Source organism: Lipophrys pholis, assembly GCF_963383615.2.
Source record: "Lipophrys pholis genome assembly, chromosome: 20".
Taxonomy (NCBI): domain Eukaryota; kingdom Metazoa; phylum Chordata; class Actinopteri; order Blenniiformes; family Blenniidae; genus Lipophrys; species Lipophrys pholis.
This window is the reverse complement of record NC_137648.1, coordinates 5,477,188-5,495,302: the sequence shown is the minus strand read 5'-3', so window position 1 is coordinate 5,495,302 and position 18,115 is coordinate 5,477,188. Positions and strand designations below refer to the sequence as shown.

The following is an 18,115-nucleotide window of genomic DNA, read 5'->3' as shown; positions in this document are numbered from 1 at the left end:
AGGCCATGGGGGGGGGGGGTCAGACCAGGCTGGACATCATGATGACGGGATAGGGAGTTTTAATGATGTTTTATATATGGGACAAGCATGCTGTAAAGAATTGATTCATAACAACATATATAGTTCTTCGTCTTGTCGCTGCTTTGACCTCCACTGTACATGTCTTTGTCCTCTTTCACTGCATCCATGAATCTTCACTCAGGTCCTTTGTTTAATATATCCTCTGTTTCTCTAAAGCCGGTGTCCAAATCATCTCAGCCTGGCCTCAGTAGCTTCATCTCTAAACTCACTGCCTTAGCCATCTCATATATGCAGACAAACTATTAATCATGGCTCTGTATGCAGCAACATATCAACCAAATTTAAGATAACCGAAGGAAAGCTTTTTAAATAATTAATAAAGCCATCGGCCAGAATTTTAGACACATTCAAAGAAATTATAGTGTATTCATGCAAGTTGTTGTTGCACATGGACATTGGTTCAAATAAGCAATCGTGTCACAAATCCTCCAAATATAATGAATGAAACCGACATAACTTTTGGTCTAGTTTTTAGCCCCTTGATATAAGTTCACCTAAAAGTAATAGTACCTACCAGTTTCCTTCATCTTCTTTTCTTGGAACTCTCACAAAAGCGTTTTTTTTGTTTGTTTGTTTTTTAAGTTTGAGCATGTGTCACTCCTCATTTAAAAAGTGGTCTTTTCTTTCATAACTCTAAACAAATTGTCATGTAAAGCTAATTTTGACTAAGAATATTCTAATATTCAGATTATTTTGGATGTAATTATTACAGTATAAATTATTTCATTTTACATTTATGAAATGTTGTGACCCAACCAGCAGGCACCCCGTGCGCTGCTTTGACGTTGATAATCCTGAGGCTGAGGCGCCACCTAGTGGTTATTTAAAAAAAGAAAACATGCAGCTACAGAGTCTGCCGTCATTGTGGAGGATCATGCACTAGAGGGTGGTATTGTATTTCTCTCCTCTGAGGGACCGTCACTCTATTGACAGGTTCCCACTACTTGAAGCAGAAGCTCTACAACTGCATATCTGAAGTAATTGGAGGTACATTTCCTCTCTTAATGTAGCATTTTCCCATTACGCATTAAATACTGAATAGATTTGTCTCTATGTGTATTGGCAGGTTAACAAATAATTAATTCCACCAGGCAACTGTGAAACAACACTGGGCATTTAAACGGGTTTGATTTCTGACCCCCATGGAAACCGATTTATCATCGTTCCAGTAAGAGGGTATATGAGAAATGCAATACTGCAATAATAGCTTTCATTGATTGTGGGAAACGAAGATATAAAAGAGTGCTTTGTGGCGGATCCTCTTTGAACAAAACAGACTTATTCAGCCTCGGCTGTGCAAATTCGCTCTTTCACACGGGAAATTTTCAGGGTTTTTTTTGCACCAAAAACAGATGCTTGTATTTCCCTGCTTCCACAAGACAAATTTCTCTAAAACAACACTGAGCTCCATTAAAAGTATTTCTGAATAGCTGTGACCATATTAACCTTTGGAAAAGGCTGCTCCTGTCATCTGTGAAGTCTCCATACTTTCTGAGGTTTCCAGAAAGGTCGTGGCTGAACTAAATGTCCCTGGGCTAACAGTATAACTTTGCTGTTCTCTCTAAGTCACAGTATTTGGCTTTTACATGCAGTTTTTCCGCTGCAGGGGCTCGCGACGCCACGTGGCTCCTCTTCTGACACGGCATAAGCAATGCATCGCTTACTGTGTTGAAGTGTGGTGACCCAAACTAGGCGTCTCATGTACATAATATATGCACTATGCATTCTTTTAATCCAGGGGTGTCTAAAAACACATTTTAGCTCAGGGGCCACGTACAGTCAAACTGTTATCATTAGTGGACCAGACCGGGAGAAAAGTTCCATAATAACCTTTAAATTTAAACTTTAAAGATTTTCTGTGTTGTGATGTGGAGAATACGTGATGAAAATGTCTATATTTTCACAAAACCACACGATTACTACCAAAAATGACTACGGTCTCAACACAAAGCCCATTTTAATGGAACCTTCCGGTGCAGTGACGCGTCAAGAAACAATCTCCTGTGTGTATTTTTACAAACTCACTCTGACAACATGACACTGAAGTTAATGCTTGTCTGCTCGCAGTGATGTTGGTGCATTGTAACTCTTAAAAAGATCTGTTTGAAAACAAAAATCAGTGTATTCTTTGAGCTATTTGGAATTTGCTTGGAGCCTCTTGTGGGCTGGTTTTGGCCCACAGGCCTTATGTTTGACACCCCTGCTTTAAGAATAGTAATATAAAAATACATATCTTATATTCTTCGCGATAGGACAGGGTGCAATGTATTTTGGTGCTTCATGAGAAATATGGGAAATATTTTACTTTTACTTCAATGGTCCTCTCTCCCCCGTCAGATTAGATACTTACATATACTGCTGTTACATTAGTCTTTTTATCTTTTTCTTTTTTTTATTAATGTCACGATATTGAATTTTTCCCTGTAGTATGATGCTGAAATGATGCAGCAAAACTATTTGATGTCTAACATTACTAAAATAATTATACAGTTTGAGCCGGTGATTTTAAATTTTTTTACAGTTTCGCCTTAAATGTTCACCAATTTTCAGTTGATTTACCATTTTTAGCTGTTTTGGTCATTGTAGCTGTTTTCAATGGCCTTCGATACAACCCTGTGGTTGTACACACACACACACACACACACACACACACACACACACACACACACACACACACACACACACACACACACACACAATATATATGATGGCGAAGCAGAAGCAGATGGTGCACTACACAGATATTTGAATAAGTTGAAAGATAATATGAATATATTATAAACCCATATGTAAGATAGCCAACAACAGGCAAATGATCAGTCAGAACAAACTCTAGATTTTGATATAGATATTTTTATATTTTTTTATTATTATATATAATGGATATATTATATATTAATCAGGAGAAAACACACTTCTCAGTGGTGCTGGTGTGTTGTGGCGATGATCAAACTTGCCACAGACCGAAAACCATGGCAAAAGACTGAATAACTTGCCTTTCCAGAATAAATGTCTATTCTTGGTCTTGGATTTGGTGAAATTAATTTCCAAGTAAATGAGTCTTGTTTTTAAAAATTCGTAAACCGTATAGAGATATAAATACAAATGCAGGTTTGCCGCTGTGCCACTGCAACAATGACATCAAACCAGTAAAGGCTAAATAATCCCCTCACGTCCTTTAGTGCTGATGTGTATTCATGGTGCTTGCTGGTATTGATTTGCCTGCTGTGTGCTGACAGCCAGAGACGAAAACCTCTTGAACGGAGGTGACAAAGGCCTCTGATGGCCCCCGATACCGCTCATTGATCCCCCTGATTGACCACTGAGAGACAGTCATTCTGGACTTCACATTGTAGAGAAAATATCAAATGTTGTGTTGGTTCAGGTCTATAAGTTTTTCAAATGTTTCATCACAAAACGATTATTTTTGAAATGATATACACGAACATAAACAAATGTGTCCTTATGTACAACACATAATATCCCTATGATTTTTTCTACAAATATTGGTGTGTTTTTTTTATCATTTCCACTCATCAGGGTGAAGAACTGTGCAAACATTTTAGGCAGGGGTGAGAAAACATATTACAACATGAATAGTTCCTATGTAAAAAAACAAAACAATGTTAATGTAAGAATGGTAATTAAATTCAATATGCAAAAAGTCAATGAACATTTGAAAATTATCATGAAGATTCATCTAATTTTACAGTATATATTCATTACAGTTGGCATGAACTGGACCTATTTAGTGTGCACATAAATTTGCAAAACGTGGGTAATGAAGCTTAGATTTGTTTTAGTAGGTCTTCCTCATTGTTGCATTGCTTCTCTTTTGGATTTTAAAAAAACAAAACAAAACAAAAAAAAAAACTCTTCAGATTCAGATAAACAGATGAACTGATCATGTTTCGTGATGATTCCGGATAAAATATTACTCTCTAAAAAAAGGTATCTATTCCTTTGCCAGGTGCTGTATAAAAAAATCTTAGGCATAAAAAAACCCCAGTTCTTATTTATCAGCAGCAAACGCATCTTGACGTTTTATTCATATTATCCAATGTTATCATTAATCTTTTAGTTATTGCTGATTTACTACACTATTATATTGTAATAAACCAAACATTTATCTAAAGAGATGAGTGAATATTTTAGCTTCCTTGTCCTGAACCTCTATTTTAATCATTGACAAAGCAGCGGTTTCCTTCTAAGAAAAAAATGTAATTTTTTCTCGTTTTTGGTTTCTTTTTTTTCTTTTTTTCACAATTTATTGCATCAGGGAGATCACCAGGCGCAGAGCCAATTGTCTTGTAAGAGCCTGCAGCCAGTCAATCACTGCTATGCCAGCTGTCCTCATAACGGGAGCCGCCATATGGGTCGAAATGCATGCTGGGACATGTAGTCTTGCAGTATTTATAATGTAAACTAAGGAGGTGAAAGCGCGAATAAAATGAGCATTTCCACGACCTCCCTGTATTGTATATATTTTCAAACGTTACTGTCAATTAAATATGTGTTTCTGCATGAATCATGTGAAATATGGACCCGAGTTAGAATTTTACATAAAACTACAAATCCCGGTCGAGCTCGAGACGAAAAACAATTCACCCCTTGGTTTGATGCGTTCATGGAGCGTTATCCGTGTGTGGTTTTGTCACGCTGTTTGACACTTGCAAGTAAGATATTACAGACAAATTCTTAGTTTTGGTGATTCGTTGCGATAATCAAAAACGCTTAAAACTTCTCTGTTGAATACAGTTTAATTTCATCCAATGACGTTTAAGCGAGACTCGTTGACAGCGCGGGTGATGAACTCTCCGACAGCCCATGAACGCCCCGCCTCAGCAGCAGCACAGCAGCCATCCGCATCATACACATTTCATTCAGTGTGTGGCCGCTCCGCGGAGAACAACAGGCTACCTCCCTCAGTCCTGTGTGAGTATTACACCCCGCCGCTACCTCCTACAACTTCCCTCAATTATATATTTTCTCCCCTTTCAGTCGAGTCCTGATTACTATCACTTAATTTCAGCGCCGCCTCTTGTTGAATGGGGCTTTTATGTCTTTCCAAAGTCATGACTGAGACGTTTGTGGACAGCGTGCTCTTTTGTTCTCCGGGTATTTTTCTCGTTTTGACAAAGGGAAGCTGGTTTTATTTCGCCTGCGACAAACTGATCTTGTTTATTACTGGGTTTTTTTTTATTTTTCTTTGGAGTGAAACATTTTACTGTATTATGCTGTAGTTACGCGATATAGATAAAGTGTAGACATCCTGTAGCAGAATGACAGAAATGACAAGGGTTGGATTTTTTTCAGTTATTGAATAAATGTGTCTACTCTGAATATTTAGTAAAAAATGTTATGTTTTGTTTCCTGTTTTGTCTTTTTTCCCCCTAGGATGCTGCACAGCAGGACAAAGGAAAAACCTTTAAAGGAAGGTTTCTATCTGACAAAGAGCCATAAAGGAGCATCATGATGGGATCCTAAATGTTAAAATATTTCAAAACATCTTTAAAAAAAAAAAAAAATCTAATATATTTACATCTTTCTAGTAACATACACTCATAATCATAGATAATATCTAATGCTCAGTTGTAGAAGGTGATGTTATTCTCTTATCAGATGAGAGACAGTTATTAGTTTTATTGGTGACGGAACATTACTCCTCGAAATCAAAATGTGGAATAAAACATGCACATAACTGGAGGGGTACAGTCTGCCTCAGTGCTCCTGGCAGGGCAGTCTTTCCTCCACACTGTCCTCATGTTGCACTAGTCACTGACTGACCTGTCAGCACAGCCACGAGCGGCGACCTCTGTTGCACCATGACCCCGTCAGACAATGAAGAAACCGGGAGCGACCTGTCCGAGTCCCTGGAGATCCGTGAGCTCCAGGACCAGTACATGGACTCAGAGAGCTGCTTCAAGTCTAAGAGTTTACCCATCCTGAACGGGCCCTGTCAGCAGGATGGCAAGGCGGCCGAGCCGCAGCTGGTCAACACGACCCACACTTGTGTGGCTGTGGAGGAGAGACACGAGCTCCAGCCCAAAACGCCGGACTCCAGCCAGGCAGAGTCGCCCTCCTCCAGGACAGACTTCTCGCCCTCGGCCTCCAGCATGGTGGGGCTCAGCAGCTCTCTGCCTGTGGAGGGTCACAGGTCCGCAGGGGGCAAGAAGCTGGGTTTCTCCCTCACTCGCCTTATCCACATCCCAGCGAGGAAGTATGTACGGGTCATCCTGAGTGACTCGCGCTGCTTTTTGTTCTGCATGTGCTACCTGACCTTCATCCAGTCCCTGATGGTTTCGGGCTACCTGAGCAGTGTCATCACCACCATTGAGAAGCGCTACAGCCTGCGCAGCTCCGAGTCCGGCTTGCTGGTCAGCTGCTTTGACATTGGCAGCTTGCTTGTGGTAGTCTTTATCTCCTACTTTGGCGGCAGAGGCCAGAGGCCACGCTGGCTGGCTGTCGGCGGTGTCATTATAGCCGTAGGGGCAGCATTGTTCTCCTTGCCCCACTTCATCTCGCCACCATACCAGATCCAGGAGATGAACTCCTCAGCTGGCCACGAAGGCCTCTGTCAGAGCGGCAACAACAGCGGGCGTGAACTTCTCGACGTGGCGTCCTGCCCCCGCGACCAGGAGGGCAATGAGCACAACTTGTACGTGGCACTATTCATATGTGCCCAGATACTGGTGGGCATGGGGTCAACGCCAATCTACACCCTGGGGCCGACCTACCTGGACGACAATGTGAAGAAAGAGAACGCTTCTCTGTATTTAGGTAAGCCATCTTGGATGGAGCAGATTAATGTCTTTTGTAATGCTGAAGTCAGATAAATTTTCAGTTCCACCATTTAGTACTTTTATTTCCCCTGCTTTTGCTTGACGTTTGCATAAAGTGACGAAACGGTTTGAACATAGGAACAATCAGGTGGCTTCACAAAGTTCAGATTTGCTTGATTTGGTCAAAAAGCTTTAAATGTCCGAATGCCGTTTAACTAGACTAACTATGCAGTTCTGCTATGTGACTGGAGAATGCAGAGCTCCTGGGTTACACAGTCAGCAGTTTCTAACACAGTTAGTGTCAATTATTCCAGCTGATTTAATTTCCATTAGAAAAGAATTGCCTGTTTGGATTTTGATCCTTAAAAAAAAAAAAGAAAATCACAAAAAAATAAGCTTTTGACTGGCTGAATCCTGCCGATTTCTACCAAGAGGGAAAGAGCATGCATGCACGAGCATGTACCCGAAGTGTTCATCCCCCAGCCCCATGTCCTTTTGATTTAATCTCCCCGGCATGCAACCTCTGCACCATACTGAGGTAAGTACAGAGACTGCAAAGTCAACCTTGGGCCAGAGGCACATGAGAGACGAGTGTGTAGCGAGAAGCAGAACTAGGTTGCTCATGATTAATGGGCCGGTACTGTGTGAATAATACTGCTGTGTCCTCACACGGAAATGTGCCAGCAATAAAGAAACATGCTATTGTGTTTAGCGAGAAAAAGACGAACTTTGTTAGAATGTTTGTCCATATTCTTGAGTTCTTGCTTTGATGTGACCTTTTTTGATTGACGTGCCACGCATAGCCTTGACTGTCCTAATGGGTTTTCTGGGACTGATTTGCTGCACATGCATACCACACACTGTACATAGCTGAAATAGATAGTAATTGCAGGAGTAATCCCTCTGTCCGGCTGTGCTCTGTGGTTGGATTATTGGGACATGGGGGACCCCGCACTCTGGTGTAATATCTCTCACAGATGGTCACTGTCCTACTGACCTTTATGAAGCTCTGCAACTCATTTCAATTATGTTCATTAATTCCACGTTGACATGACAGGCAGTTTCGATTTACTCAAAACAATCTGCACTTCCTGAGGATTATTGTGTGCATAGGTTCACTTACATGAGAGCTGTTACTCAAATCTTTGTATTTTGCGTGCAGGAAAAACAAGCAAATTCAGAAATCACTGCACGGCATTGGCCTGGCGTGACACTGGCCTCTCATCACAACATTACACGTCCCATGGAGCATATGCATGCTTCTGAGCCCTCTCGCTTGCTGCTCCGCTGCCCTTGAGACCCGGTATTGATCAGACCCCTGCGTCACAGGGAGCCAATGCAGCACAGTTATTGAACCGTCCACAAAAACAAGGGGAAAACATGCTCCTACAGCGCCTTGCTCTGCCCTCGCCTTGGCAAACAAATCGGGCCTCGAAAAGCTCCCCGAGTCACACCACAGTCAAAATATTCCTTTGTGCAGATTTCCATCCCTTGCTCCGATGACCTTGATGCCTATTTTCAGTTCACTCACAAATGGGTAATCTGTTTTATTTCTACACAGCATTGTTTTGGGGGAAACTGAGACATGTTCAGATATGTCAGAGGGAGCAGATAAGTAGGCAAAAATGTCCTTGATTTGTATTTGAGATACATAGATAACCATGGTAACTTGCTTCAGTTATGTCATCCGTGTCCTTTCAGCCACATTTTTATCTTTCAGTCCAGTCAAAGCCGGCTTTTCATATAATATCTTGCTTTTTTATGTTAGCCGGAGTGTTGTCGGGCAAAGAGACAAATTGTACCACCCAGTGTTGTGTATTCTCACCCACAAATCCTCAAACCCATTTCCAAATTTCCTCAAATGAATTTAGTCAAAATGTAGGCTACCCATATCTGGAGGAGGTTTCCCTCAAGCTCGCCCTCTGCCTTGCTTTTTTTTTTTTTTAAACCCCATCTCAATTTGCACTGGCTCAGAGGGGAGGAGTGGCTGTCTTTTGTAGGACAGTGCGGTTTACATTGAGGGGTTCCTCACGTGTCCTTAGCGAGAGAGAGAGAGCGAGATAGGGAAAGTACGTTTTTTCCCTTTTTGTCAGGGTGTTATCTTTGTGTATTTATTCATATACCCAGTGGTGCATAGCTTCTGACCCGTCACCCCATTTCCCAGCTCAGGCCTCACATTGCTATGGTAATGTAACACATACGGCGTTGGAGCTTACCCTTCTGCACTTCAGGAAGAAAAAAAAAAAAAAAGTGAAACCAGTGTACAGTTTCTTTGGCTCGTTAGATTTTAGTAGGTGATTGTAGAATGCAGTCAAAGTCTTGAAAATAGTCACCTTGTGCACATTTCCACTTGCTTTTTTTTTGGGGGGGGGGGGGGGTCCTTTTTCTTGTGCTCTTACAGATTTACAACTTAGCATTCCTGCTGTTACTATGGCGATCGTTTGTCTATGCCCTTCTCTGAGGAGCCACTTCATTTCGTGTGAAGGTGGCTCGTTGCATTAGACGAGGTCCCTGTTCTACAGCCGAAGGACATTTCATAGTGGAGGATAAACTGGAAGCAACTGCCTTTGAAGCACCTTTTGTTCTTGTTTTGTTGCTGCTGCAGGTTATCGATGTTGCTAACAATCCCTCACCATCTCCATGTAGCTTGGCAACACAGCCATCTAAATGATAAACGATGCTGTTGCTTGCCGTTGAGCCGTTGATCCTTCCTAACCTTTGGACGGCTGCTCTGACCTCCGGTTATGAGAGGGGGGGGTGGAGATTGTGTCCGCTGATATCCTTTGTGATTTAAAAGCCGATGATACTCTGAAGTTGTATACTGATGTGGGATGACTTGAGACGTCAGGTCTTATTGCATCGCTGCTCAACAGATTGCTGATCCATCACAGGGCAAGCAGAGACACACAGCCACACACTTTCACGCTCGCCAGCAATTGAGGCTCTGTTTGCATCAATGAGGCTTAAATGTTTATCTTTGGAGTGTGGGAGCAAACCCAACAAACATCTTGCATGCACAAGGGAAACATGCAAACGTCCTACAGAAACATTGATTCGAGCCACTGAGCAAAGAGTGCAAACCACTGCACCACAGTGCTGTAAAAATGTGTTTTGTTTGTTTGTTGTTGCACCATTGTTCTTTCATAACCTTTCACTGTCCAGACTGTTGTCTCTTTGAAGGCATAGCGCTAGCGTCTGTACGCACAGAAGGACAAGTGATTTCTCTTGCTGGACAGTCCCTCTGAATTAACTAGTTTCTAGTGCATAAGACTGTTAAACTGACATGCTAAGTGTGTGTTTATGGTGTATTTGTGTTATTAATGTTTTATTAGGCACTCAGGATGACTGATGTAGACTGTGGAGACTTAGGAGGTGGAGGTCAGTTTATGAAGAGAGGAACTTAAACTTCGAGAGGGACATGGCCTGAACAGTCTTGTTTGCACTCTGACATACTCACTAGGCTTGGCTTGTGGTGTTTTTTTTTTTTTTTTTTCTGCTGACAAATTTAGAAGGAACAGTTGCCCTCAGCCATAAAGTCTGTGTGTGGTGCAGTCGCTGACAGAAAAAAAAAAAAAGAGAAATATTACAATCGAATGTTGCCATGTTTTTGTGAATCAGGATTATCAGTCACGTCCCTTTCTGTCCTCACGCAGTCCATTTCATTAGATTGTGTATCCTGTTGTGCTCAGCAGCAGCCAAAGCAAATGCAGATTGTGCACACACGGGGGTAAACACACGAGTCCCCTGAGGACTTGCTCTCTCCATGCTGCTCTCTGCACCTCCAAGCTGGTGGATCGCATTTCAGAAGTGGCTTAGGGTACACGTATGGCCCTTTCAGAAGCTGGCACGCATATAGAAAGAAGGTCGATCCTGTTTTTATCGCTGTCTTGTTCTAATGGAGGGTTTAAATATCCGTGCCCCCCTTTTCAGTCCACTCACAGTCCTGTTGTTGTCCATTGCGGCCCTCAGGGTTACTCAGCAGCAGGCGGCCTATTTTAACTGCTGCCCGCTCTGAATACCACCAGTACTGACTCCCATGTGAACCTCTGACCTCTCTGTGGCTGATCCTGCACCTCTGACTGTCTGTGCTTCGAAATCTTCTCCTCAAGGAAGAGGAATGATGTAGTCGGGGAGCAAAATCTCAGACGAGAGTGGGAGTTTTTTTTTTTGTTTGTTTTTTTTCTTTCCTAGAGGCGGGGGTCTCGGTCACTACAGCTGTGGTGTAGTTACTGCTCAGCCTCACTGGCTGGTGGCTAGTGGCTATTTTTCAGTGTTGCGGGCGTGTTGTTTTGACAGTGCGGGAAGGTTCCTGGGGAAATGCCGCAAGAGGTCTCGTGACAGCAGGAATGCTAAGAAAACCCTTTTGTTTTCAGTTATGCAGGAAAGAAATGGTTGTGGTTTCTTTGTTCTGTTCAGTCTGTTGTTCCATGATATCCTCATTGATCCATGCCCCTTGTTGGCTCACACTAAAATTAAAAAGTCTCTCACAATCCCCTTTGAAGTGTTGTAATTGTCACGGTGTTGAATCACTGTTGGAGGGCTGCTACTTGTTTCGCATTCAGGGACATTTACACACGAGAAATTGACTTAGAAAGCACAACATGATTTTTTTTTTTTTTTTTTTTAGACTGATTAATTTATGACTGAGTGCTTCGTCTGTGACTGTGACAGTGCAGCGACTGCAAGCTGCTGTGGAGACACACCTCCTCTGCCAGCCCTCAAATGCCTGAATGTCTTGAGGGCATTGCATGGTTTTCCAAACAGTATCTAATTTGCACTAATTACAGTGGCTCATTTTCAGAGGATTCTGATTCGTATCGACTTGATAAGACGTCTTCATGAAACATCTGCACATGTTCAGAGTGTCATGTTCTTTCCCCCCCAGTTTGCATCTTCAGTGAATCGTTCCATTGTTAACATCTCCTCTCAGCTGTCAGATCTGTTTCTTCAAGTGTTTCATATCTCACAAGGCACCCCGTCACTTCTTCATACCAATCGCCTTTTGCCTTTTTTCTCTCTGCTTGATCGTAAACAATTGAAATCCTGCCGTCATGCTCTTTCTCCCTGATTAAACTAATCGGCGATGTGAGAAGAAACACGGCCTTCCTTTGCCTGCTATGTCCAGCTAGGAAATGAATTGTTGTCAGTAATTACCAGATGTTTATCTGTTGCCAGGGGTTCAGTATGTCCTGTGTCGGATGCTATCAGTACAGAGGGTACTGCTCCCATCACGTGCTGTTCTTACTCTCAAACAGACTTCTCCGGGTTTCGGCACTGCCTGATGTGCGTCAACTCTCTCGGGATCACAGAGATATACTGAGCAGAGACAAGCTGTACGTCCGCGTCAAGCTGAATTATATTACCCCCTCTCCCTCTGTTGAGTCTTATCTGATCAGCTCAGTCCACTCTCTCGCTCTATGCAGCCTTTGGGATGTAAAGAGTTTTGTTTTGCCTCAAAGATGAGAACATAGTTATTCCATTCCAGTGTTATGCCCTCTGAGCAGTGAACAGGCCATTGTTCTCCTTGACCCCTGTGCGGCTTACATGGAGTGTGAGTGAGGCAGGGTTGCTGAAGGGAGAAGTGTTAATGGGATTTACATAAGTGCAAGAACATGTATAGAAGAAAAAAAGAAAATAGTACCATTGTCCACAGATACATGGGAACTGTCTGGAAATCCTCCTCCAGACTCATACCACATGTTCCTTCCTAGAGCCTTACTTCTCAGAAAGTTAAAGGACATTATACACTGAATGTACTCCTTTCTTCAAGCTTTTTTCCTGAAATAGGTATTTTCACCTTCTGACCTTCACATCTTCCCCTTCTCTGTTTCTCTCAGCTTCGTCTGTACCGAGCTCTCTCGAGAAACTCGAGCCGACTCGGGAGACAAATGGATGGCGCTAAACATTTTCTGACCTAAGCCTGAAGAAGGATCTCTGTTGAGCACACACACACACACACACACACACACACACACACACACACACACACACACACACACACACACACACACACACACACACACACACACACCACACAATCGCAACGTATCACACAAACTCACACATACAGGAGGGCTAAAGAAAGATGCATTAAGACCAAAAATGCATCCTGACAGGTGTACAGAAAAAGGACAAATTCTGCTGTGCACATTCATCTGTGTCTCACAGCAGCTTTGCAGAGCCACTCAGTGTAGCATTAATCTGTTCTTCCATTACGTAACGCCGGCTAATAGTCTAACATCTAACTATGATACGGCTCATGGACGAGACAGTGTTTTGACAAGGTTTGTCGGCTCATTGTGGGAGATCGGAGGTGGTGGGGTGCGATGCTGTACAAACACAGTACTCCACCGCTGCATACGGGCACTGTATATGTAATTACAGTATATTTGTATCTGCTGCATGAATGTCATTCTTTTTTTCCCATAAATGTTTTTGCCCTTGTTTCTGTTCATTTTCCGAGGCCTCTGCCTGGAGTCAGTAGGTCATGGTGTCAGTGGGGAGATGGCAGCTGGCGGGAGCCCGCATAGAGCGTTCACTGGGGGGGATTGGGATGTGCAACAATGTGTGCACCTGCACTTGAGTGTGGCTGAGGTTTGGGGGTTTTTAGGTTGTTGGCAGTGAGTGTTTTGAAGGAGTTTTGCATTTTAGACTATACACTTGATGTTGCTGCATGCATGCAGTAACATTTGTGCATTTCTGTGTGCAGACGCGCCAGATTTTCTTTTGGTGGAGTAGCTGCAGCAGCCGTAGTAGAAGGCGTGCTGGTTAAAGATGGCGTCTGATGGGCGGGCCACAGCTTCACTGCCACGGACAAGATTGCGTTGCCATGTCCGGAACTGAGAGAGGCTGAAAAGCTGCAGGTGCAAGCTTGTGGCAAACTAAAACGTAAGCTTAGCACTCACTGCCATAATGGATTCACACGCACAGCTCACAGAGTATAATATGCGCCCCATCCCCAAGCCCAGATGCCTCATTCATTGACACTCATCAGCTAAAAGATTTTCTGCCACCCAAATGCTGGAGCATTATCGATGCACAAACAGGGTGATAACAGACTTGTTGTATTTGCTGTTAGACTTGGGAACACTTCATTTCACTGTGTGTTGTTTGGAAAGGGAAAGTGAAAGGAGCTTTTGTATAACTTAAATTGCGTGGATAAATTGCAGAGTGATCAGAAGATTGCATTTAAAATTATTTATATCGTTCAGAACAGCTGTGAGGGTATGGTATGCCAATGATTTTCACCTGGAAAGACCTTTGTAAACTGTGAAATTGGACCATAAATTTCATAAATAGAAAGAATAATCCATCAGAATAGTAATTTGTTGATTTAACAGCTTGGCCAAAAAAACGATCAACAACAAACTCCCTCTGCAAATTTTCTGCCTGAGCGCCATGTTCTGTATATTTGCAATACATTACATGAAAATGATTGAAGCTGAAAATTCTAATCAATAATCTCAGGGAGGATAAAGTAAAGTGTTCCTTCAAACGTTGTTGGGGAAAAAAACTTGGAGGAAAGCCGATTTGTCAATAAACCCCAGAAAGATGAAAGATTAGACAATTAAGTAAAAGGATTTACTAAATGTGGCAGTGTGTGAAACACTTCTCAGAGATATTGGAAAGTGAAGCAATGTGAAAGGCAGGCGGCATAAGGGAATTAACACATTTCTCTTAGGCTGTGCCTTTGAATGAGATTCCAGTGCTAAGCCATTTAAACAGAACTGTGTTGGTTTGGTTGGCCTGTCACAAGGGCAGATTGTGAGGAAGAAAGAGTGAAATAGATTTTGGGCCGTGCCAGCGTTCGCAAAAATATCCCTGCAGATGCTGCCATGCCACAGTGAAAAACAAAAGTGAGTCATTGCTCACTCGTGTAAGCAATCGTAGGTAGACGTTGAATAAATAACACATGAAAATGTGTGTAAAGTGCTCCTTGCCACATCATTTTTCATGTTAATTTGCCTTTTCTTTGGGGTTGGAGGGCAGATATACTTGAAAATGGCAGTCTCGTAAACACATCCAACAAGTCAGTTGACAGGCTTCGTAATGAAATAGGGAACTTGCAAGCGAATGCAACAACAGTGCAGTGAATTGAAGTGGAATCAAATAAGAGAAATGCACAAAAACACCTGTTAATACACATTGATCAGCTTCCATAGCTTCCATTTTTGTTTTAGAAAAGTTTCAGCAACATTTTTTAAATGATTAGATTAGATTAGATTGCACTTTATTAATTCCTGAAGGGAAAATGTAAAAAACACAATAAAAACATGAAAAAATGAAAATTGTACATTTCAGGGCAATGGCAGAAATGTTGGAAATGGTGTAGTTTTCATGTTTGGTCACTTGTGGGTGATCTTTGAGCTTGTAATGAAGCTACACACAAACATTAACAATGCCGAGTACATGGACATTCGTATGGACAGACGATGAAGTTGGATTGCTATTTCAGGTGACTCTCAACAATAAAACTACCAAGTCCCAGGAGAATACGGACTGGAAGTCATGACACTCGAAGCAAACGTTGTTGTTATTGTCCATCTACTCGCACAAACAACTATTTACTACAGCCGCAATAGCAGCATTTAAAAAAAAGTTGGGTTTAACGTTCACACGGAGACGGCATGTCGGGTAAACTGTTACCCGAACGCAACGAAAGTTTTCCGTTTTCACTTTAGCGTTGTCATGTAAACTGGGCCTGAAACTTTGACAACAATCTGAAGCCTGAAAGTTCTCCCTACAAAAATCAGCTTAAACATGGTTTTTTCCCAAGTATTTGACTCGCTGGCCACAGTTCATTTAATGCCAACACAAAGCACAATAGGCCTCTTTTAAAGTCAGATTTAAAAACTTAAAATGTCCACAGGATTTGCTCGACAGTGATGTATTTAGAGCCTCCGTCACATGCTTCATTGCAGCACGGAAGAGTGAGCAGCCGAGGTCTGCCCTGATATGCATCACTGGCTGGGTTCTCCTTCCACCACTACAGTCCCAGTTGATTGTAAGATTTTGCTGTTCTTTGCATTCAGCCGCACTTGTTCAGCCCGCCGCTCCTTAAGTGGATTCCGGTAGATCAGCAGCAGCAGATTGGTGGTCTTTTGCTGTCAGTGCAGGTCCTCAAAGCCTCGCACCGGCACTGAATCAGCAGAAAATGGTCACTGGGTGTCACAGTTAGGGTCTGTGACCCCACTGACACAAACTCAGGTGAAGCACACTTTTCTTTGTAGGTTTGCTAAAATGCTGGTTCTAACGGTTCATATCCTTCACGAGCATCCATATGATGTGTATTCTCACATCTCGCTCTCACCTTAATGTCTGGTAGACTGCTGTACCTTGTATTGTGCACTCTTAAAACAGTTAAAAATAGAGTGGGAAAAAATGTCTTTCTCTAGATTTCTAAATATTTGATTTAGCAAAGTGAGCTCGGGGAACCCCTGTGAAAAGTACAGTGGTATACATGAAAAATGAATCACCCTGCACTGTTTGAATTTTTTCGTGTACCAATAAAAAGATTTGGACAATTCTGCAGAGGTTTCAAGCAAAACGAAGCCCTCTATGTGACAGGTTATTTTTTTTTATCTTGTCACTTTAGTGGACCATTCAATTCTTTTAATTTTGTTGCTGCTGACTGGACTTGGCATGGATATTTCTGATTCCTGTAAGTCCTGTTTTGTTTTTTATTATATGTGCAAGAATTAAAAAGAACGCCAGAAAGCAGGGCATTGCATTATTATATCGTTATAGAGACTAGTTTGATAGCAACCTGGTCGCGAGCTTTCATGGCAGCATCACCGATATCTCAGCTCGGGTCTCAGCGTTGTGTTGTGTTCGCTATTCTTAAGAAATTAGTTTTTACCATTTGCTCGGTGGTTTGTTGGGCCAAATAAAAACGTTTTGCAGGCCAGTTTTGGCCCACGGGCCTTTTGTTTGATACCCTTGCCCTAAGATTTCAATACTTTTCAAATTTGTAACATGAGGTTCTCTGTACTGGCAGAAACTGTCATATTGAAGAACTAGCAAATGAAAACTTGCTCACTTTAGAAGACTCACTCACTCTTGCATTTTCGGACAATACAATAGCCGTAAAATCTCCCTCCCTAATCTTGGGAAGGTTAATGAAGGTGGATTTATGGGTTTTTACTTGACCTCACATGTTTTCTCACCTCGGCCTTGTCAACCTTGCACCACATGACGTGCATGTGGATGAGACAAAAGGTCATCAGCTCTGTCTGCAGAAGCAAACGTCAGCGACGTGGAAGATTGAAAGACCCGGACCTCAAATGCTGATGAAGTTCTTAGTGCCCCTTGTGACTTGTCATGTCTTTGCTTAAGGGGCTTATGCAGGAATGCCTGGAGGTAAAATGGTACAAAGGCCTGATGGGTGGCCCGAGTGCTGTTTTTTCTCCTCAGAAGGACTTTGATGTTGCAGTTGATTTGCTCTTTTCTGCGAAAGCCTTCCTGACTGCCTGAACACTTTGCCCTGGTCTGTACGTAACCGTGCTGACTATGCTGCAGGATCAAAGTCTCCAACTTAATCTTCACATCAGTCTCCATCACGCTGGCTCCGCATAACACAGCTCAATCTGAAATATGTATTTATGTTGGCCTTTTAGTGTCCACTGCTCTTCGTGCGCAGTGGCTCTAATATAGGGCACTTAGACTGCTGGTATTAATAAATATTACATGAATATGAACGCGTAACATCTGCACTGGGGGACTACGTTCTCAGCTTTTAAATCATTGTGGTTATTTTACAAAAGACATCTGCTCCATTAATATATCGCAGGAGCAGTGGTTAAAGTGCAGCATACAGTCCAACACGGTCAGTCAGGCTGTGCTTTGTTTAGGTGCACTAACAGACGAGTCCGAAGCAGCTGGTACATCAACGTAAAGCTAATTCTGCACATTATCATCATACAAACAGTATTTACCAGTCCAACAAATGGCAACAAATAAAAGCGTTTTTGCTTTGTTTGTTGTGTGTGCATAATAGTGTCACTCCACTTTACTCACAGCATGCAGATTGTTTGCTGGCTCCTTCCGATTCTCCTAAATTGTCCAGTTGAGAAGGAAACTTCAAGCTTTCTGCTTCTCTGGATGAATTTGTTGAAACAGTGATCGATTTCTCTGTGTGCACTACCGATATCTATTAGATTTAATTGAATGCTGGTCTTCCTAAAGGGACATTACAAAACAGTTTTAATAGTATTTTGTTGTAGTAAATAATTCTTCTGCACATGCGCAAGTAG

At 42.3% G+C, this 18,115-nt stretch overlaps 1 protein-coding gene across 1 annotated transcript in view; it reads left to right on the top strand.

Annotated features, from left to right (window-relative positions):
- Window positions 1-5,906: 5,906 nt before the first annotated feature.
- The window catches only part of slco5a1 (solute carrier organic anion transporter family member 5A1), a gene marked incomplete at both ends in the record, with an annotated part of 35,434 nt that continues 23,225 nt past the window's right edge, over window positions 5,907-18,115 (top strand). Inside the window, one exon of the mRNA XM_080489052.1 lies at window positions 5,907-6,861. Within this exon, the coding sequence (XP_080345178.1) occupies window positions 5,907-6,861 (955 nt within the window). The remainder of the gene's footprint in view (window positions 6,862-18,115) is intronic.